Source organism: Neovison vison, chromosome 1, assembly GCF_020171115.1.
Source record: "Neovison vison isolate M4711 chromosome 1, ASM_NN_V1, whole genome shotgun sequence".
NCBI lineage: Eukaryota > Metazoa > Chordata > Mammalia > Carnivora > Mustelidae > Neogale > Neogale vison.
In genome coordinates this window covers 309,048,290-309,071,482 of record NC_058091.1, presented here as the reverse complement: position 1 = coordinate 309,071,482, position 23,193 = coordinate 309,048,290, and the positions used below count along the sequence as shown (strand labels likewise).

General features: G+C 39.0%; 1 protein-coding gene across 1 annotated transcript in view; it reads left to right on the top strand.

The window, feature by feature from the left end:
- Nucleotides 1-23,193, top strand: part of MARCHF6 (membrane associated ring-CH-type finger 6) — an 81,453-nt gene that overhangs the window by 10,494 nt on the left and 47,766 nt on the right. The window contains exons 2-4 of the mRNA XM_044233838.1: nt 14,022-14,118; nt 15,100-15,173; nt 19,274-19,417. Coding sequence (XP_044089773.1) covers nt 14,022-14,118; nt 15,100-15,173; nt 19,274-19,417 — 315 coding nt within the window. The remainder of the gene's footprint in view (nt 1-14,021; nt 14,119-15,099; nt 15,174-19,273; nt 19,418-23,193) is intronic.

The window sequence follows — 23,193 nt, the reverse complement described above, 5'->3', positions numbered from 1 at the left end:
GGAACTGAGGTGAAATAAGTTGATACCTGGCACACTGTTCCTGTAATTGTTGGGAGCCACTACCTGTGCTGCAGAACTCGGGGATGCCCACTGCTCCTGGCCAAGTCACCACAAGAGGTGCCTGGCTGGCTTATTTGGAAGAGCATGTGACTCTTGATCTCAGGTACGTGAGTTCAAGCCCCACGTAGGGTGTAGAAATTACTAAATCAATAAAACTTGAAAAAGAAAAAAAGAATCACCACCAGGATCTCTGTAACTACTGCAGGAGTTCAAAGCATTTGCAATTAGCTGCCACTGCTGTTTTTAGAGCCAGAAATAGAAAATGGCTTCACCTTTTCCCACAAAAGTGCTCCCTTTGATTCAGTGCAACTCAAGCCTAGTCAGCAAAGAGGCTTCTAGGAGCAACAGTACAGGTGAGTGTTAAGTTTGTAATTACCAGTAATCTGGAGAGAGAAGAAAATAACTAAACTTTGGGATACATGTAGAATTGGGACTTTATGTTTGCAAGGCCTAATTAGCACATACATATTTTTTTTATAGGTAGTTTTTTCTTGTAGTTGTGAAAGTAGCGATGAAGCACTAGAAACTTGGGGAGAGAAGGCAAGAAAATCACCCATGTTCTTATCTGACCAATTATAATGGCTGTTTTTTTCATATTTTCTCTTTTAGGCTATTTTGATGTTTTTACCTAGTAGGAAGTACAGTGTGTATTCTATTTATTCTTTATTTTTGCTTTGCTTATTTAGCAGGGATTTTTTTCATGTTCTGTGTAGTCAGTGTACCACAATTTAGATCCCCCCTCGCCTGGTTTGGGATATGTAGGTTATTTACAGACATTTTGAATAATAGTTTTCAATCATAGATTCTTAATATTTACTTACTGTGATCATAGCTACTAACTGTAAAAGTTTTTGTTGGTAATCGGATACTAGAAATCCTTGTGACTTCAGCCAAATGAGTCAAAGCCAGCAGTAGCCGTCATGATTCATGTTAATGGTTTACCCTTGATATGATGTGATCAAAATGGCACTTTGCCCCTGTCCTTTACTTCCCTCAAAGCCATAGCCCTGTTCTAGCCATGAGCGAAACATAAGACCAATTCTGTTAGGGGGCATCTTACAAGGTGCCAGACCAGTACTCCTTAAAATGACCAAAGTCATCAAAAACAAGAAAGCCTGAAAAACTGCCAGAGCCAAGAGAAACTGTCTTAGCCAAGCTAGGAAGACATGACAACTAAATGTCAGGTGGATTTTGAAACAACAAAAAAAGGACATTAGGTGAAGATTAAGGAAATCTGAATCAACTGGCTTTTAGTTAATGATTCGTGAATGTTGGCTCATTAAGTTTAACAAAAATACCATGCTAATGTGGGTGTTAATAATAGGGGATACTGGGCACTGTGTGTATGGGAACATTGCACTATTTTTTCAAATTTTCTGTAAATATAAAATTGTTCTGAAAAATAAAGTGTACTACTAATAATTTAACAGTCCTTTGTTTATTGAATTATCACCAGAAGGATAATTACCAGAAGGAATTTGCATACACTTTGAAATCTAATGTGGAAAAACTTTCAAGGTAGATAGTGACCTAAAAATTATGACATATACCCAAAGTTTTTAGGGTTTTTTTTCTTCTTTTTTTCATAGTTGGTACTTAGGACATATTTGGTGAGCTGAATTGTTGGCTAGAAGAACTGGTAGCATGAGCCAAACCCCCGTGGGTGTGGACTTCCAACAGCTGGTTCCAACTTGAGAACCTGCTCTTCCTGGTTGTTGTTTTCTCCTCCCTCTCTTTTCCCGGGCAGTCTCCATACTCAGTCACTTAAGGATTTGAGATTTTTCATTAAAACATACAAACAAACAAACGGAAAACCTTTATATTTATTGAGCTCTAGGCACTGTGCTTGGAACTTATAAAAAAGGTATGCCTTGCTAAGATATTAGGTATTCAAATAAAGCGACAAAAGTTTCCACAGGATTAAACAGAAGAAATTTGCTTTCGAAAAGCAGGAGGAGCCTGGAGAGCTGGAGGTGGGAAAAAGCAAAGCAAAGCGGGAAGAGTTGCTTTACTGTTTCTAAGTTGATTTGCGTTAATAACAAGTGCAATGCTTTTATTTTGACCTGAGAGAGATTTGTAATTTTACTGCATGTAAATCTAGCAGGAACCTTATCCTACCTCAAAACTTCATTATTTTGGTTTTAGTAAAGGGCCTCAGACTGCGCCTTTTGTAGATAGTCTTCTTTTATAACCCTGGTGGTGTTACTCTATTGAGGTTTTGGGTGGCGGGACTGGTCTTCATAGACAAAATGGGTTTATTCTCTCATTGACTTTCTGTGTTGGTAGTAGTTGTGCTTGTTTTAGTCCCCCCTGCCCACCCCCAAGCTGCTGAGACTCTTTATGAAACACGATAGGCTAATTTATGTCTTTGTTACAAACCTACCCCAAACCTCAGCAGCTTAAAGCAACAAAAGGTTCTTTTCTCACCGAATATTAGGTCTACTCAGGCTAGGGGGAGATGCTGCTAACTATGGTCACTTACAGACCTAGATTGGTGGAGACTTTGTGTGTGTTTTCTTCCACAATCATTGAGGCAGGAAAATGTAGTTTGATGTGTTGTGTTCACTGGCTTCCAGAGTTTTCTGCCCAGGAGTGGTATATGTTACTGTAGTTTGTATTTCATTGACTGAAGTAAATTGCATGTCCGTATCTAATTTCCGAAGTGGCAGGGAAGTGCAGTCCTGCTATGAATCCAGAAAACGGAATGCCAGAAATACTTGATGTCCAGTGCTAATGATTTCCTCCGCAGTCCCTAACAGCATTAATTCTTATCTGGCTGGATGAAATTAATGTGCTTATTGGGATACATTTCAGTATACAACTTCATTAGTGAGGAGAACAATAGTTTCTTTTCATGTCATTATCTTTTCTCATTTGTTCTTATATGTCTATTTAGACAGTCTTTAGAAGTTGTTTTTAAAATTAAACTGTAATGTAAATATAGTAAAATTACCTTACTTAATGTTCATGAGGTTTTTGTTCTTGTTTTGGTCTGGAATAGTTTGATTTTTTATTTTAATTCCAGTGCAGTTAACATACAGTGTTACGTTAGTTTCAGATGCACAATATAATGATTGAGCAGTTCCATATACTATTACTCAGTGCTCATCAGGGTAAGTGGACTTTTAATCCCCTTCACCTATTTCACCAGTTCCCCTGCCCACCTCCCCTCTGGTAACCATCTGTTTGTTCTCCTATAGTTGAGTCTGTTTTTGGTTTCTCTCTCTCTTTTTTTCCCTTTTATTCATTTCTTTTGTTTCTTAAATTCACATATGAGTGAAATCATATTTGTCTTTCTCTGACTTACTTTGTTTAGCATTATACTCTGTAGCTCTAGCCATGTGGTAACAAATGGCAAGATTTCATTCTTTTTTATGGCTGAATAATACTCTATTGTATATGTGTGTGTTACACACACATACACACACGTCTTATATTTTTATATAAAAATATTTTTATATATACACACATCACATATATATGTATATATATCCTTTACCCATCTGTCAATGGTAGTGTCCGTGAGTTTTTGGCAAATGCATACAGTCATGTAGCCCCCACGTTCAAGAGGTGGACTGGTTCATCCACCTCTCAAATATCCCTCTTCCCTTTTGTGATCACTCCCACCCCCAGACCCTAGCAGCCACTGATGTATTTCTGTCTTTGTAGTTTTACCTTTTCCAGACGTCATAAGTGGAATCATCTAGTATGTAGTTTTTTAAGTCTGGCTTCTTTTGCTTAACATATAATGCATTTGAGATTTATTCACCTTGTTGTATGTATAGTATTTCATTCCTTTTTGTTGCTTAATAGTACTCTTTTGTAAAAAAGAATATTGAATGTACCACAGTTTATTCTCTAGTTGTGGAATGCTGTGATTGGTTGTTTCCATTTTGAGGAAATTATGATTGAAGCCATTATACAAATTTATATGGGTTTTTGTATAAGCATAAGTTTTCATTTGACTAAGTTAAATACCTAGGAATAGGATTGCTGCATCATATGAGGAGTGTTTTTTTTTTCTTTTTATCATTTTAATCAGTATGTAGTGGTATCAAACTGTGACTTAAAATTTTTATGGCAAAATACACATAACAAAATTAACCATTCTAACCATTTTTTAAGTGTACAATTCACTGGCATTAAATATAGTCACACTGTTATGCAACCATCACCATCCTATTTTGATTTTAATTTGCACTTTGCTAATGACCTCAGCATTTTTTCATTTGTATACTTTCTTTGGTGAAGTATCTGTTCAAATCTTTGGCTGATTTTTTAATTTTTTGACTGTTTTCCTATTATTAAGACCCCATTTAATAAACTGGACAAAGAACTTAGAAAATTCACATAGAAAGAGAATTTGTGATATGGTTAAAAAAAAAATGTTGACTTCACTCATCATTAGCTGCTGTACTACCTAGTTATTTTACCTTTATATTTCAGTGGTGTAATGTGTTTTGCCAGAGGGAGCAGCCTACTATCCAAATGGAAGAATATAACAAAGTTGAAGAGTAGATAGAAAATATGTATAGAATATTGACATTAAATTGTGAAAAAAATAAAACATTCAAACAAAGATCATACAACCAAATTGGACGAATGAGCAAGTTAGAGGGAATACTCTTTTGTAATTGACGGTTATATTTTAATCATTTCCTCATTAACTTTTTTGATAATGTATTTGGGCCTCAGTAACTGACATAGAGTCAGCTAATCTAGGTCTGCTTCCCCTCCTGGCCTTGGCTGCTAGAGGTGATGTTGGGGCCTCATTTTTTTTTTTTTATTTTTAAAGATTTTATTTATTTATTTGACAGAGAGAGATTACAAGTAGGCAGAGAAGCAGGCAGAGAGAGAGAGGAGGAAGCAGGCTCCCTGCTGAGCAGAGAGCCCGATACGGGACTCGATCCCAGGACCCTGAGATCATGACCTGAGCCGAAGGCAGCGGCTTAACCCACTGAGCCACCCAGGCACCCTGGGGCCTCATTTTTTCCCCCTGTGGTATTTGGCTGGGGTACAGAAGCATTTATTGTCTAAAAATTTCCTGTCTTGCTAAGTTGCCTCTTTCCTGGTCTTTGGCTTTTTTGGGATAAGTTTATCTGTTCCATTGGTGTTTTCAGGTTGTCAGCTTCTCCATTTCTACCAACAGTCTCCAGGATACCTGAAGGAAAAAAGCCCAGAGAACTCACCGGATATGATTCCTTGGGTCACCAGATCCCTTGCTGCTCTGGCTTTTCTTCACTTTTTTAGAATCTTCTTCTTTTTATATATAATGTCCTGCGCTTTTGGCTGTACTTGGTTGTACTTGACAGGAAGTATAGGGAGAAGCGTGTCGATTTCATCTGGGCCATTCTCTTCAGTCCTCTTGCAGTCTCTACTGCCTCTTTCCTAACTACAATGCTGACTTCTAATAAGTGTTAGTTTTTCCTGTTTGTGAACATTTATTTATTTATTTTAAAGATTTTATTTATTCATTAGAGAGAGAGAGCACAAGCAGAGGGAGAGGGAGAAGCAGACTCCCTGCTGAGCTGGGAGCCTGATGCGGGGCTCAATCCCAGGACCCTGAGATCATGACCTGAGCTGAAGGCAGACTCTTAACCAATTGAGCCTCCCAGGCACCCCAACTTTTTTGAAGTTTTTCATGTGGAATAGGTATTCTTTGTGTCTGAGTTCTTTCTGTGTGTGTGTGTGTGTGTGAGAGAGAGAGAGAGAGAGAGAGAGTTCTTTATCACTGAATATCACTATGCAATAAATACGTTGTGGTTGTAGTTTTAGTTGGTTTATTCTCATTGTGATGTTGTATTCAGTTGTTTGAATATACTAAAATTTATCCATTCTACTGTTGATAGACACTTAGTAGTTTCCATTTTGGAGGTGGAGCTTAACACATAGGTCCTGAACCCAAAACCCTGAGATCAGGACCTGAGCTGAGATCAAGAGTCGAACGGTCAACCCACTGAGCCACTCAGGTAGCCCCCATTTTGGAGGTATTTTTATGAAACAGTGCTGCTGTGAACGTTCTTGTACATGTCTTTGTAAGTTTATAAGGAAACTATTAATTTTAATATTAGGGTATGAGCAAAATAATACTCAAGTATATGCTGTGGACATGATACATATATAAAATGTGTATTTCCCCCAAAACTGATCCACAAAGTCAGCAACTTAACATAAAGTTAACATAAAGTTAATATTTTATGTATCCTTCCAGGAAAAATGTTTAGCTCTGTATACCTATGATTTGTTCCAGATTTTTCCACTGGAACATGGATTGGCAGGGAAGAAGCTTCCATTCCTTCCTAGTCCACAGAGAGGCTAGCTAAGGAAATTTAGTTGAGAATATAGAGTGAGAGCAGGTGCAGTCTTTCACTTTGGCCACTTTTCCCAGCTTCCAGTTTCCCAATAAGGTATGATTCTGCCCTTGGCACAGTCTAAGCTGGGGTTGGGGCCTGCTAAATAGCCAAATGTTTGCCTTACAAGTATTTTATAGCTAGGGCTTATTGCCATTCTAGTTTATTTATATCAACAATCTTCACCTGTCCAGTTAGGGTGATATTTATATTTGAGGTGCTTTTGAACAACACTCAGATCTTCATGATGTGGGAAAAAACAGGGTCAGTACTGCAAAAGAGATTAGTGATATTTTTTTGGACCAAATTCCATTTTAAAGTCATTTAGATTAAATGGTTTAGATTAAAGGCATTTAGATTAGGGGCACCTGGGTGGATCAGTGGGTTAAAGGCATTTAGATTAAATGATTTAAATTAGAATTGGGTTGGTGGTTGACAGAATGAGGCTTTTAGGAATGGTGAGACCTATTATTTAAATCTTACTCTGCTTTCCCCTAATAAAGATGTAGCCAGTGAAAGCTTTATCACATTTTAAAAATTGTGATTAGTGAAATAAAATCTAACATGAGTTTTCAGGTTTGTGTGTGTGTACGAGCGTGCACATACATATGAAACACATCACATGCTGGGCGCCTGGGTGGCTCAGTAGCTAAGTGTTTGCCTTCGGCTCAGGTTATGATCCCTGGGTCCTGGGATTGAGCCCCACATCAGGCTCCCTGCTCAGCGGGAAGCCTGCTCTTCTTCTCCCACTCCCCCTGCTTGTGTTCCTTCTCTCACTGTCTCTCTCTGTCAAATAAATTAAATTAAATTAAAAAACCCCACATGCTAATAAGCCTTCTTGTTGAAGAACTTCATTGATAAAATTGGACTTGGTAGTGTCAGTACAATGAAAGTTCAACTGTGATATTTGTAAATTGCATGGTTAGCCATTGCTTATTTTTCAAAAGTTTTATTATGTAAAATTTTACTTTTAAGATCTTATTTATTTACATATTTAGAGAAAGAGAGCACTCAAGTGTGAGCTGGGAAGTAGGGCAGATGGAGAGGAAGAGGGAGAGAGACAATTTTAAACAGGTTCCATGCTCAGTGTGGAGTTGGATGCAGGGCTTGATCTCATGACCCTGAGATCATGACCTGAGCTGAAATCAAGAGTTGGATGATTAACCTACTTAGTCACCCAGGCGCCCCTAGAGATTTGGTTTTACTGACTGATTGATTTTCAGAGGTAGAATTTAGTGATTCATCAGTTGCATATTACACCCACTGCTCCTTACATCAAGTGCCCTCCTTAATGCCCATCACCCAGTTACCCCATTTCCCCACTCACTTCCCCTCTAGTAACCCTTAGTTTGATCCCTATAGTTAAGAGTCTTTTATAGTCTGTCTCCCTCTCTGGTTTCATTTAATCTTTTCCTTCCCTTCCCCTGTGTTCAGCTGTTCTATTTCTTAAATTACACATGAACAAAATCTTATGGCATTTGTCTTTCTCTGACTGATGTATTTTGCTTAACATAATACCTTCTGGTTCCATCCATGTTTGCAAATGGCAAGATTTCATTCTTTTTGATGGCTAATTTTCTGTCTTGCATATATACCACATCTTCTTTATCCATTCATCTGCCAGTGGACATCTGGGCTGTTTCTGTATTTTGGCTTTTGTGGACATTGTTGCTATAAACTTTTCAGTGCAAATGCCCCTTCAAATCACTATGTTTGTATCCTTTGGATAAATACCCAGTAGTACAATTGCTGTGTCATAGGGTAGATCTATTTTTAACTTTTTGAGGAACCTCCATACTGTTTGCCAAAGTGGCTATACCAGTTTGCATTCCCACCAGTAGTGTAAGAGGGTTCCCCTTTCTCCACATCCTCGCCAATATTTGTTGTGTCCTGAGTTGTTAATTTTCGCCATTCTGGTTGGTGTGACATGATACCTCATTGTGGTCTTAATTTGTATTTCTCTTATGTCTAGTGGTGTTGATCATTTTTTCATGTCTGTTGGTTATTTTTGTGTCTTCTTTGGAGAAATGTCTGCTCATGTCTTCTGTCCATTTCTTGACTGGATTTTTTATTTTTTGGGTGTTAAATTTGACAAGTTTTCTTTGTAGGTTTTGGATACCAGCCCTTCATCTAATAAGGCATTTGCCAATATCTTCTTTTATTCGGTAGATTGTCTTTTAGTTGTGTTGACTGTTTTTGCCATGCACAGCCTTTTTATCTTGATGAAGTCCCCATAGTTCATTTTTGCTTTTGTGTCCCTTGCTTTTGGAGACATGTCTAGCAAGAAGTTGCTGTGGCTGAGGTCAAAGAGTTTGCTGGATTTTGATGAATTCCTATCTCACATTTAGGTCTTTCATCCATTTTGAGTTTATTTTTCTGTATGGCTTAAGAAAAAAATGGTCCAGTTTCATTCTTTTGCATGTGACTGTCCAATTTTCCCAACACCATCTCTCTCTTTTTTTTTTAAAATATTTTATTTATTTATTTGACAGGGAGAAACATAGCAAGAGAGAGGGAACACATCAGGCAGAGTGGGAGAGGGAAAAGCAGGCTTCCTGGCAAGCAGGGAGCCTGATGTGGGGGATTGATCCCAGGACCCTGGGTTCATGATCTGAGCCGAAGGCAGATGCTTAACTGACTGTGCCACCCAGGTGTTCTTCCAACACCATTTCTTGTTTATTTTTGTTTTGTTTTGTTTTTGTTTTTTAAAGATTTTATTTATTTATTTGACAGACGGAGATCACAAGTAGGCAGAGAGGCAGGCAGAGAAGAGAGTGGGAAGCAGGCTCCCTGCTGAGCAGAGAGCCCCATGCGGGGCTCTATCCCAGCACCCTGGGATCATGACCTGAGCCGAAGGCAGAGGCTTTAACCCACTGCGCCACCTACGCGCCCCTCCAACACCATTTCTTGAAGAGACTTTCTTCTCTTGTGTATTTACTGCTTTGTCAAAGATTGGTGGACCATAGAGTTGAGGGTCTGTTTCTGGGTTTTCTGTTCTCTCCCATTGATCTGTGTGTCTGTTTTTGTGCCAGTACCACAGTCTTTTGATGTACAGCTTTGTAATACAACCTGAAGTCCAGAATTGTGATGCCTTCAGCTTTGGTTTTGTTTTTCAGGATTGCTTTGGCTATTTGGGGTCTTTTGTGGTTCCATACAAATTTTATTGTTTGTTCCAGCTCTGTGAAAAACGTTGGTGGTATTTTGATAGCAATTACATTGAATGTGTAGATTGCTTTGGGTAGCATAGACATTTTAACATTATTTGTTCTTCCAGTTCGTGAGCATGGAATGTTTCTCCATTTTAAGTATTTTATTTTTAAGTAATCTCTACACCCATTGTGAGACTCAAACTCACAACCCTGAGACCCAAGAGTTGCATGCTCCACTAGCTGAGCCAGCTAGGTGCCCCATCATGTAAAATTTAAAACAAAATAGGCTAATGCAATAACCTCTGATAACCAGCATTTTATTCAACAGATAAAGCGTATGGCTGATAATTCTTGCATCTCAACCCTTTTCCTTTCCCATCTCCACACTTCTCCTGCATCATTTTAAAGCACATCCCAGGTATGAAATCTTTTCACCTGTAAATACGTATCCTAAGAGATCACTTAAAAAATACACACACAACCACAATACCAGCATCAGACTCCTTAATGGGTTTATCCTTCCAAGTGTTAAAATTATTATCAATATTATTGCTCTTCACACCACGATGACTGAATTCTGTTTAGGATTTAATTACAGTTTCTTCTGTCTTAGAATATAGCCTGCTAGGCATATGTGATCATATTACTGTTTTAAAGTTTCTAAAGTAATTCTTTTCTGTGGTTAAACTTGAGATATATTTATAATATATATATACACACACACACACACACACGTATGGTTCATTTGTTATAATTTGTTTTTGGTTTAGGGGTTGCTTATTTTCCATTTTGCTATAATTTTGTAATTATGTAAAAAATCTCCATGGTTCTAAAATGAGGCAGTTGAGATGTCTAATGTTCTCTTCCTTTTTTTTTTTTTTTTTTTAAAGAATCAATGGAGGCTTGTGAAACTCCTTACAAAATAATGAAAATTGTCTATTTGTGTATTTTGAGAGAACCATAGTTATTCTGATTTTTCCCAAAAGTTTCACAAGCACACACACAAAAAATGTTCTTGAAGTTTTTGGCCTCAGGATCCCTTTACACTCTTAAAAACATTGGCATATCGTTAAGAGCCTTCATTTGCCATTAGAAAATGAAACAAAATTTGGAAATACTAATTCAGTTAACACACCTGTTATATGTTAATATCTTTTTTTTTTTTAAAAAGAAATAACTATATACTTCAGACCTAAAATATTGGTGAGACGAGTGGATTTGTTTTATATTTGCAAATCTAAATGTTAGATTTAATGGGAGGCTGGTGGATTTTCTTTCATCTTGGCTGCATTCAGTCAGTTGTGTTGGGTAGCATGTGGAAAACTCCACTGTACCCTGGAAAGACAATGAGGATAAAAGGCAAAGCCTTCGTGTTATGTTGAAAATGGTTTCAGCCTTACAGAGGTGGGTGGGTCCAGTACTCTGTCATGTGTTAAGCAGAACCTTACAATCCATGTAGATTGTTGGGCTTGCTGAGTTTTGTGTTTGTTGGTTTGTCGTTGAATGTGGTCTTGTGGAGATCACTGTCTTGTGCACATGTGTTCCCCGTCTCCCTCCCAACCCCCACACTGTGCCTTCTGCAGCCCCCCACCCCCAATCTGGCCAATGCGTGGTCCTCCTTATAGCTCTCCTGTGCCACCTGGGGCTGGGCTGCCCTTGTGAGGCTGGGCCCCTTACAGGATGAGCCACCAGCATCAGCCTTTCGCACTTGTGGATACTCTCCATTGTCCCTGCATCTTGTTGGCAGCTGTGTGCTAACAAGGAGAGTCCTTGCCCAGTCAGTCACTTTGTTTCTGGAGGGCAACATAGCAACCTGCGTTTGTGTGAGCGCAGCATTGTCTCTGCTGCTTTCCTCTACACTGTGTCCCAATGCAGGACACACCTTGCCACAGTTTTGCTGCTGTGCCCTACTTCTGCAACTGCCTGAGCACTGGCTGCAGAGACAGGACAGTGTGGGACTGCTTCACCCTATGTCTGCACTGGCTCACCCGTATTTGCCCCCAAACCACCCTACCTAGATAACCCCTCACTAGCACCTGCCTGTCTTTTAAAGTTAATCTGTAGGCATCCTGGCCCTTGGGCCAGTGTGGTCATGTTCCACATGGCTTTAAGTGCTTGTTCTGCTCCTACCTGGGTAACTATGGTAATTGTGGAACTAATTGATGCCACAGGCACCAGTAGCTCTGGTGAGTCTTGATAACCAGTATCAGTTGCATGTTCCATGGACCTGTCAGCTATTTTAGGTAGAAGTCATAGTGTCTACAGTGGCAGCTATGGTGACCAGAAATCCAGGTTCGGTACCATAAAGGGAGCTTGATGATCAACTTCCCCCAACCAAGAAAGGCAGCAATGTGCAGATTATCTACTTCAGATCTGGGAGAGCAGTGATGAAAAACGACACTGGACTCATTTTGAATGAGTGCATTTTGAATGCTTTAAGGAGGATCCATGCAGGGCAAGCCTGGTTGTTGGCCGCTGTGGTCATCTCCACTCCAGGGCAGGTATTGAACCCAGCGCAGTTCAAATGCCAGCTTGATGCTGGATCTCCCGTGCGGGCAGCGGCAGATCCACCACAGGGGATGGTCCTTCCAGGTCTTACCCACCCCCTTGGGTGAGCTCCTGGCTCTTAGTCCAGTTTCCCTAGGCTGAAGTGTACACTTGGAGAAAATTTGAGTGTTGAAAGCAGACTCAAGCTGCCAGGATACTGCCCTTAGAATCATGGAATTCTAGTGTGGTTCTGTTTTGTTTGTGTCAGAACTTTGCAGAGGCTGGTTAGGCAGGATTGTTGGGACATTCATATTGTGTTGCTAGAGCCCAGAGTCTTAGACTGGTGCAAGACGGACCAGAGTGAAGCTTTTGCCAAAGATGTTTTCATTAATCAAGGACGAAGGTGAAAGTGGGCGTTTGAAGAGGCTTGGACCCCATGTATCCTGTGTAGTTCTGACCGTAAACGATGCGGACAGCCAGCGTTGCTCTCATGACCCACAGATGGCTTCCAGGAAGCCGGAGTCCTCTGGCTGGCGGTGGTGGTGGGGGGGTAAGGTTCTAAAGCTAACTGAAAGACACAGCCCTGGAGTGGGCTTGATTTCACTCAACCTGGACAACCCTTCCTGGCTCTCGTGTAGGTAGAACTGGCACAGCAAAAGCTCTTCTGTGGGTGGTGGTGTGTGGCCTTTCTATGTCGGCAGTGATCCGCCCGGCTTATGGATAACTCTTGGGATGAGTGTGCTAACCAGTAAGGCAGCCCGAGTAGTCATTATCCGTCAACTTTGATAAGTGGTGCTCAGCCTTCCTAGGTTGAGGAACACACTGCTTTTTAACATTGGGGGCCGAGTGCCACACTGATCAGTGTATGTGTCCCTGGTTAAATCCATTAACAGTGGGCTTGGGTTGCAGTTACTCCCCATGAACGAGGAACTCCCTTGAGAGAGTAGATCAAAAGTTTTCTTTACCTCTTTGTCTCTAATACACTGCTTGTTGCCCCTCACGTTGCCCACTTGGGGTGGGCACATAGCCCTGCAGATCACAGAGAAGAAGGTGTAAATAAAAGTTGTGACCACTTTCCATAGGTTGTCCTGCAGAGGGAGCATTACGGAACCTGTGAGTGGGATGGTTCTTGGCATTTGGAGTTTTTCCTCAACATATCATGGGCCACCAGACAAGAAGATGGGCAGATGTGCTCAGAACCACGTGGGGCAGAGTGGAGGGTGAGCTCTTGCCTCTGGCCTCTGACCAGGTAGTCCTGGGCTCCGGTACTTCTGCTTAAGGTGACCTCTGGCTCACCTCTCTCTGACCCGGTGCCTTTGTAGTTTTGGGATGCAAAACTCACCCTATTAGTGCATGTCTCTGTATCTGTGGTGGAGTGAGGTGAGGCTACAGGGGTGTCTCCAGGGCTGCCCACTGCCATTAAGTCCTTGGTTGTGTTTTGTGGAGATTAAACTGTGAGGACTGGATTTAGGATTTTAAACTGTTAGTACTGGAGCTTAAAACTACTAGGATACCAGTGGTGACCTGATTTTGTGTTTTTCTATTTGGCATTAGTTATGGAAGAGTACAGTTAATGAGTACAGTTCTCACTGGAAGGAACAACTGGCCTTTTTATATACTAGGGAATTTTTTGGTTTTGGAATATATATATATATTTTTGAAAGATGTTATTTATTTATTTGACAGAGAGAGATCACAAGTAGGCAAGAGGCAGGCAGAGAAAGAGGGGGAAGCAGGTTCCCCGCTGAGCATAGAGCCCGATGTGGGGCTCAATCCTAGGGCACTGAGGTCATGACCTGAGCTGAAGGCAGAGGCTTAACCTACTGAACCACCCAGGCGCCCCTAGTTTTGGAATATACTTGCTTATTATCATAACACTTTCATTTCTCTGCTGCTGATAGATTCTTTAACACATTATTTTTGTTTTGGGGTTTTTAAAAAAAAAGTTTAATCAATTTATCTTTTTCATTCACAGACATATGTAGAGTGTGTCGGTCAGAAGGAACACCTGAGAAACCTCTTTATCATCCTTGTGTATGTACTGGCAGTATTAAGTTTATCCATCAAGAATGGTGAGTCATCCTTTTAGAAAATTTTATGTCTGAGCTTTGGTTTTGTCATTTATATAGTAAGGGGGATTGTTTCAATGAACTTTTTCTATAGTAGGTTTTTTTTTTTTTTAATTGTGAAAATTTGGAAATTACCCATATTCCTTCTTACCATTCCCTGTCATTTTGGTGTTACTGTTTTCCAGGTGCATTTGAGTACCTGTTTGTTCGTTTCTACCGTGGAGAGCTTATTTTGTTCATTGGAAGTGTTAAAGTTTTCTGATTCTGCTTGACATGTTAATACCTTACATTTGTATAATGCTTTGTGCCAGGTGGTGCTCATTGCTTTTATAGATCTTAAATCATTTAATCCTTAGAACCATGAGGTGGAATGTTTTATTATGCAGATAAGAAAACAAGCGTTAAGTAACTTGTTCTGGGTACACAGCCAGCAGGATTCAGACCGAGCTACCCATGGTAGCAGTTTCATCAGACCAGTATTAGAACTGATGTGACACTTGGAGATTCTTTCATAGTTGAGGTTAGCCTTGAGGACATTACAATTTAGTTAACTGAACTTTTTATTATTTATTTATTTATTTATTTAAATATATTTTTTATTTATTTGACAGAGAGAGAGATCACAAGTAGGCAGAGAGGCAGGCAGAGAGAGAGGGGGGAAGCAGGCTCCCTGCTGAGCAGAGAGCCCCATGCGGGGCTTGATCCCAGGACCCTGAGATCATGACCTGAGCCGAAGGCAGCGGCTTAACCCACTGAGCCACCAGTTGCCCCAATTGAACTTTTTAAATAGTAGAAACATATCTGTTACAGTTCTGTACTTTCAGAAGGCATTAAGTTATAAAAAGTAAAAAAGAATATTATAAATATGAAACTGTTGAAATTGTAAAAGCTCTATAATACCTTAAATTTTAATAGAACATTGGTTTTCAGTGAAACCTTAAAATATCTTCATTGTAACACTAATGAATGTGTTTGTGATTGCAGCTTAGTTCAGTGGCTGAAACACAGTCGAAAAGAATACTGTGAATTATGCAAGCACAGATTTGCTTTCACACCAAGTAAGTTCTTTAGAAGTTTACATTGCATTTTTGGGTTGTAACTGGATGCAAAAAGGTTTTTAAGCAGTTTTAAAGTAACTATTTTTAACTTTGTCATTGATAATAACAAAGTATTGCTGTAACATTTGGAAAATATTTTTTTAAAACTACATGTCAGTTTTTAATACACAGACACATATGTATGTGAGAAAGACAGTGATTTGATTTGTAGAATATTTCTTTCTTTTTTTTAATTTTTTTTTTTTTTAATTGAGAGAGAGCATGCGTGCCGCTAGTGGGGGAGGAAGGGGCAGAGGGAGAGGGAGAATCCTAAGCAGACTCCATGCTCAGCGCAAGCCCCACTCAGGATTTGATCTCAGGACCCTGAGATCATGACCTAAGCCAAAATGAAGAGTTGGACGCTTGATGGACTGAGCCACCCAGGTGCCCCTCTTTTTAAATTTTTTATTATGGGCAAGATCAAATGTATAAAAAATATGTTCTTATTCCCCACCTCTCTATCCATTTTAAAGCAAATGCCATCATTTATAATTTCATCTGTACATATTTTAGTATGTATCTCAGTCAGTAAGGATTCTTTTTAAAAACAGTAACTATGATTCCACCATTTACTCAGAAAAATTAGTAACGATGCCTTGATTTTTATCAAATATCTCCTCACTGTTCAAACTTGGGGTATCTTTTGACTTAAAATTGTGTAGGTTGGAAAATAATAATAAAGAGAAGGTTCAGGAGTCACATGGTCTACTTACTGAGCCAGGCGGATGCCCCCCTTAATTCACGTTTTAAAAATGAGACTTTCTAAGCTTTATATTTTTGTAAGCCAGTGGCACATACTTTGTAGGTCTTTAAAATTCCAGTTATATTTTATGATTCCTGTGCCTACTGCTTGATATTTAATGTTATTCATCTTAAGTAGAGGACTAAACTGGCAGCTTGTCAAGAATTTGAAGTATACTTTTCATTCTGGGATTATAGTACATTGCCCTCTTCTTCCAAAGGTTTTTGTGTTTTTTTTTTTTTTTTAAATAGTATCTTGAGCTGCTGAATATAAATGCTCTACTCAGTTAACTGAGTCTAAATGCTCTAACTTAGTTTTACTTTGTTTTTATTTGAGGGATTATAAATGACTGAAGTCATTACAGTTTTATTTTTGGAACTTTATTACCATCTGAAAAAGGTCAAGTAATTTATTTTGTATTCTTTAATTTTCTATAGGGCGTAAAAACTCTACAAGTTAAGGTTTATAGCAAAGTAATTCTGAGTAATTGAGTATTTTCATGACGTTTCCTAGGAATTACTTGTGTGAGTTTTTTTGAGACCAATAAAAGCTCGTGTTGGTACATTTTAGTTAGCATTTGACATAGGCCATTCTCTTTATCTTTCTCAAAAACTTTATTTACTGGTTTGATGACTTGTGTATCAAGTATCCTCTTAAAGTAGGTGATCTTTGTGGGTATATTGCAAAATTGCTTATTCCTGAATGTTTTCAGCTCTGAATAGTTTTTATAATAGTTCATTCATTAGTTTTAGATCATTGATTTTAAAGCTTTACACGTCATAATTCCTTATGTTGGCCTCACTGGAGAAATGTGTTGGTTCCTCCCATGTGTTCTTTCTGAGACCTGTGGTAGAGCAGTGGTTTTTTTCATTGAAACCATTTAAAAAGAAAGTCTTTCTCAAACATGGAAAAACCTTTCTCTGAGTGTGTTGAACCACATCTTACAGAGAGATGGGAAGATCTGAATTTACTGGTTGGAATATTAATTACTGTTGAAAATTGGGCGAGGGGGATGATTGGCCAACAAATGTCAGTAGGTGATTTGCTTCCACATGGAATGACTTTGCTACAGATTGTACTTTTTGAGTGCTGGGTCTAAGGCTTGTATTTGGGAGGAGGACTTGCTCTTTTTTTCTTTTTTTTTTTTAATTGAAGTATAGTTGAGACACAATGTTAACGTTAGTTTCAAATGTACAGCACAGTGTCTTTGATGTTGTGCTTGCCACAAATATGGCTCCCATTTTTCACCATACAGTGTTTGTATATATTCCCTCTGCTCTACCTTTCATCCCTGTGACTTATTCCCTTGTACCCATTTTGCCCACTCCCCCTTTCCCTTTTGCATCTGCCAGTTTGTTTTCTGTATTTGTATGTCTGTTACTGCTTTTCTGTTTGTTCATCTCTTTTGTTTCTTAGATTTCATATGTAAGTAAAATCATATGTTCTTTGTCTTTCACTTACTGACTTAATTTCCTTAGCACAGAACCAGCTAGGTCCATCCATGTTGTCACAAGTGGCAGGGGTCTTAATATTTTTCATGGCTGAGCAATATTCCATTGTGTATATACACACACTATTCTTTCTTTATTCATTTATCAGTGGATGCTTGGATTGCTTCCATACCTCGGCTGTTGTAAGTAATGCTGCAATAAACATAGTGCATATACCTTTTCGAGTTAGTGTTTTTGTTTTCCTTGGGTAAATACCCAGAAGTGGAATTACTGGATTGTATGATACTATGTATTTTTAACTTTTTGAGGAACCTCCATACTCCTTTCCACAGGGGCTGCACGTCTTTACATTCTCACACCTAACAATGTGCAAGGTTCCTTTTTCTATACCTCCTTGCCAACACTTACTATTTCTTTCTTTTTTTTTTTTTTAATTAAAAGATTTTGTTTATTTGGCAGAGAGAGACACAGCAAGAGAGGGAACACAGGCAGGGGTAATAGGAGAGGGAGAAGCAGGCTTCCCACTGAGCAGGGAGTCTGATGGGGGGCTAGAACCCAGGACCCTGGGATCATGACCTGAGCCAAAAGCAGATGCTTAACCCCTGAGCCCTATTAACCCCAAGCACCCCTATTAACTTTTTGATACTAGCCATTTGACAGGTATACGGTGATATCTTACTATGGTCTTTACTAAGGAGGGTTCTTTCTTGGTAACATGTCAGCAGCTTTACTTTTTGCTCCTGTTGGCTTTAATCTGATACTTTATAATTTGGGAAGCCAGATAATTGCATTGTTTAAATGCTAAAATATGTTTAAGTTAGCTTTGCATGAAGTTCATGCCGATGACTGAAGGTTATGAACTGTCCTTGAACCTTTTTTCCTGCACAGAGACCTTTTTTGTTGGTTTCTACATTTCACATGTGATTTGCTTCCAGATGACTTTTGGGTAAATGTGGCATTGTTTAAGTATTTGATTCACTTTTTTCTTTAAATATTTAAAAGATTTATTTATTTATTTATTTGACAGAGAGAGAGAGAGAGAGAGATCGATCACAAGTAAGCAGAGAGGCAGGCAGAGAGATGGGGGGAAGCAGGCTCCCTACTGAGCAGGCCCCTGATGTGGGGCCTGATCCCAGGATCCTGAGATCTTAACCTGAGCCGAAGGCAGAGGCTTTAACCCACTGAGCCACCCAGCACCCTGATTCACTTTTTTATTTTTTTATTTTTATTTTTTTTAAAAGATTTTTATTTATTTATTTATTTGACAGAGAGAGATCACAAGTAGGCAGAGAGGCAAGCAGAGAGAGAGAGGAGGAAGCAGGCTCCCCGCCGAGCAGAGAACCCGATGTGGGACTCGATCCCAGGACCCTGAGATCATGACCTGAGCCGAAGGCAGCAGCTTAACCCACTGAACCACCCAGGCGCCCCTGATTCACTTTTTTTTTTTTTAAAGATTTTATTTATTTATTTGACAGAGAGAGATCACAAGTAGGCAGAAAGGCAGGCAGAGAGAGAGAGAGGAGGAAGCAGGCTCCCTGCTGAGCAGAGAGCCCGATGCGGGACTCTATCCCCTGACATGAGATCATGACCTGAGCCGAAGGCAGCGGCCCAACCCACTGAGCCACCCAGGTGCCCCCCTGATTCACTTTTTTAATAGGAAAAGATATTCAAGTGAAATAGAAAGATTGAGAGTTAAGCAAGCTATACATGCCTATTTTTATATTTATGAATTAAACTATTACTGAATGTTTATGATTCAATATGTCAACTATATGTATTATGTTTTATATGTATTTATATTATGTTATGTATTATATGTATATGTCAATTCAAATTATATGTACTTTTTTTTTTTTTTTCTCTTCCAGTTTATTCTCCAGATATGCCTTCACGGCTTCCAATCCAAGACATATTTGCTGGACTCGTTACAAGTATTGGCACTGCAATACGATATTGGTTTCATTATACACTTGTGGCCTTTGCATGGTTGGGAGTTGTTCCTCTTACAGCATGTGAGTATTCATTTCTCTGTGATTGGATTTACACAACTTAAAAAGTTGTATAAATATTTGATTTTATAATATTGCATCATATTTTTGTTTGATATTTATTTGATGCTACCATTTCATGTATTAGGAAAGCCTCACTTAGAAAACATTGTCCACCTAAATTAAGAACTATTTTTAACAGATCATTTTCTTGAATGAAATGGGAATGAAAAACAGCATACAGAGGCTAATAATGAAAGTTCATGAAAGAATTGAAAAAGCAAAACCAAATTATAATTAGAAGGATCTTGATTTTTATTCTTTGAAGTGTATTAGAACTTTCAAGGATGGCAGAAGTTGGATTATTTTTGAGATTTTTTTTCTTTCCTTTTAAAAGACAACTCCTGTATCTGTAATAGTTCTGAATAATTGGGAGGCTTATCTTTCAAGATACAGGAAATTTTCTGGGAGGTTGTTATACTAGCTCTTAGTTGATCCCTTTTGGGTTTTTGTTTTTAGAGACATGCAAAAGGGTAGGTAGTAAATGGTGCCAGAGTATGTAGCTATGATTCTTTGGAGTTAAATGCAAGTGAGATTTTAAATAAGTATAATTAATATCCTTGAGTCCCTTTAAAATAAAATAAATAAAATTGATCATTTATGAAGATGCAAATCTTTGGGGATATGTTGAATAGCAGAATAGGTATTGTTGAAAAGTGAAGAGGTAAACTAGGAGATTGAGCAAGGGGTTCTCTTGGATATAACTCAGAGAACAGAAGTTGCAAGTGTGAGGAGGAAAAAACCGGGAGGTAAAGTCTGGATCCAGTTGTTTCAGCACCTGTCGAGGAAGTAGTTTCACAAGGTGAAGGATCATGGACATGAGGAAGTGACAGGCATCTTTTTGATCGAAAGAGAGAGAGCTCACCATGATGAAGGACGGCGCCTCACAAACCTAGACAAATTCTAACATTTTCCAGGACTGAATAAAATGGTAGATGTTCTACTTGCACATTATCCTACAAAGTAAAAATCACATTGGTGTCAAACTTAAAATCAGCAGCTCTGAATGCTAGAGGACAGCAAAAACTTTAGACTTTGATGTTTCTGAATCTGAAATCTACCCATAAATTATCCTCAGATGGAGGGACAAAATAAAGACATGCCAGTAGATTCAAGGGCATGAAAAGTTTGCCACCTCAAACCATTTATGAAAAAGAAACTGAGAATATATTTTCCCAAAATAAGTGACGAATCAGAGAGAAAGGCATGAACTGCAAAGAAAGAGAGACAGGTGCTTCCCCCAGCTAACTAGTAGTTGTTTTAATCTACAGTGACTGGTAATTTTTAGGTAGTAGCCTGGAACTCAAGTTGGGAGAACTGAGGAGAGGGTAGAAATGAGAGCTTTTCAAGTTGCTTATCTTATTTGTGAGTAGACTGTAGATGCTCTAGACAGAGATAGGAAAACACCGTGTGACTCTGCATTAAAAATTATGGGGTAATCAACTAGAGTCCAGAACTAGACCCACATCTGCATCATCACCTGAGTCATAACAAAGGTGCCACTGCTGTTCAGTGGAGGAAGGACGATTTTTTCAGTAAATGGTGTAGTGTCAGCTGGGTGGATGGCCATACGAAGGAAAACAAATCATGTCATTATCTCACACCTGACACAAAAATTAATTTGAGATGGATCGTAAGTCTGAATATGATCTTTTTTTTTAAAGAATTAAAACTCTTTTATTTTTTTATATAGAAATTTTTAGGATTTTGGGGCACCTGGGTGGCTCAGTGGGTTAAAGCCTCGGTCTTCAGTTCAGGTCGTGATCCCGGAGTCCTGGGATCAGGACTGTCTCTGCTCAGCGGGGAGCCTGCTTCCTCCTCTCTCTCTGCCTGCCACTCTGCCTACTTGTGATCTCTGTTTGTGTCAAATAAATAAAATATTTAAAAAAGTTTTTTTTAGGATTTTACTTATTTATTTGACAGAGACCCAGCGAGAGAGGGAACACAAGCAGGTGGAGGAGGAGAGGGAGAAGCAGGCACCCCATTGAGCAGGGAGCCCTATGTGGGGCTCGATTCCAGGACCCTGGGATCATGACCTGAGCTGAAGGCAGAAGCTTCACGGACCAAGCCACCCAGGCACCCCCTCAATGTAAATGTTAAAATCAAAAGATTTCTAAAAATATGGTTGTACCTGGATGGCTCAGTCAGTTAAGCGTCTGTTTCTTGATTTTTGGCTCAGGTCATGATCTTAGGGTTGTGGTATTGATCCCTGCATCAGGCTCCAGCTCAGCACACCCTATTTGCTTGAAATGCTTTCTCTCCCTTTCTTTCTGCCCTTTTCCCTTATTCATGCACATGCTCTTTCTCTGAATAAATAAATAAAATCTTTTTTTTTTTTTTTTTTTAGATTTTTATTTACTTGAGTGAAACAAAGGTAGTGAGAGAGAGTACGAGCAGGAAGGAGACGGAGAAGCAGGCTTCCCACTGAGCAGGGAGCCTGATATGGGCCTTGATCCCAGCACCCTGCAATCATGACCTGAGCCAAAGGCAGATGCTTAACCTACTGAGGCACCTAGGCGTGCAAAATAAATAAAATTAAAAAAATATATATATATATATGTATATATACTTGTATGTGTATATATATATAACCATAAAAGAAAATGCTGAATAAATTGGATTTATTAATTAAAATTAAGAACTTTTATTCATGCTTTGGTACCTTTAAGAGAGAAAGGCAAGCCCCCCTGAGTGAGAGAAGATATTTGCAATACACACACCAAACGAAGGACTTGTATCTAGACTATGTAGGAAACTCCCAAAAATTAGTAAGGAAAAAGTAAACAACCCAAATAAAAAGACAAAAGTTTTGAATAGGTGTTTCTGGAAAGATCTAAATAGCCAGTAACACAAAAAGCTGCTCAGCCTCATTAGTCATGAGGGAAATGCACAAGAAGGTACTGCTACATACTCAGCAGAATGACTAAAATGAAAAAACAAGACAATACCAAATGTTTCTTAGGATGTGGAGCATTTGGAGCACGCTTATATTGATGGTGGGAGTATATATGGTATAACTCCTTCGGAAAACTGGCAGTATCTACCAGTGGTAAATATAAACACCTTATGATTCAGCAGTTCCGTTTCTAGGAATATAGCTGATGGAAACCAGAGCATTGTGTCCACTAGAAGATGTTTAAGGATGACTGCAGCGGCTTTGCTACTAGTAGTTAAAGACTGGAATCAACCGAATACCTATCAGCAATAGGAGAGCGGGTGCATCATGGTTTTTCGGTATAGCGGAGTAGTACTTAGTGAGAAAAGAGCTCATTATCGGGACATGGAATAACGTGGATGAGTTTTACTCTGAGAGAAAGGAACGGGCACAGAAGAGTATAGATTGTGTATGATTGCATTTATATGAAATTTTGAAGTAGGCCAAATTGATCTGTGGTGATAGAGATTGAATGGCAGTTACCTTTTTGCTAGAGACACTGACTAAGAAGAGGGTTGAGGAGCCTTCCAGGAAACTAGAAATGCTGAATATCTTGATCTAGGTGGCAGTGTCCTGGATATGTTCACATACAAAAATTCAACCAGACATACACTTAAGATTCATATAAATTTTACCTTAATAAAAAGTAACAAAACTTAAAGCTAAGTGCCGGAAGAATAGAAATGGGATTATGAGTTTTTGTCTTGAGAAGTCAGAGTATGAAACAGTAAATATTTGGAAAGTCCATCAAAAGACAGGAAAGACAGGGTTGGAGGGTAGAGGAAGGGATGTAAGAGAGGAAAGG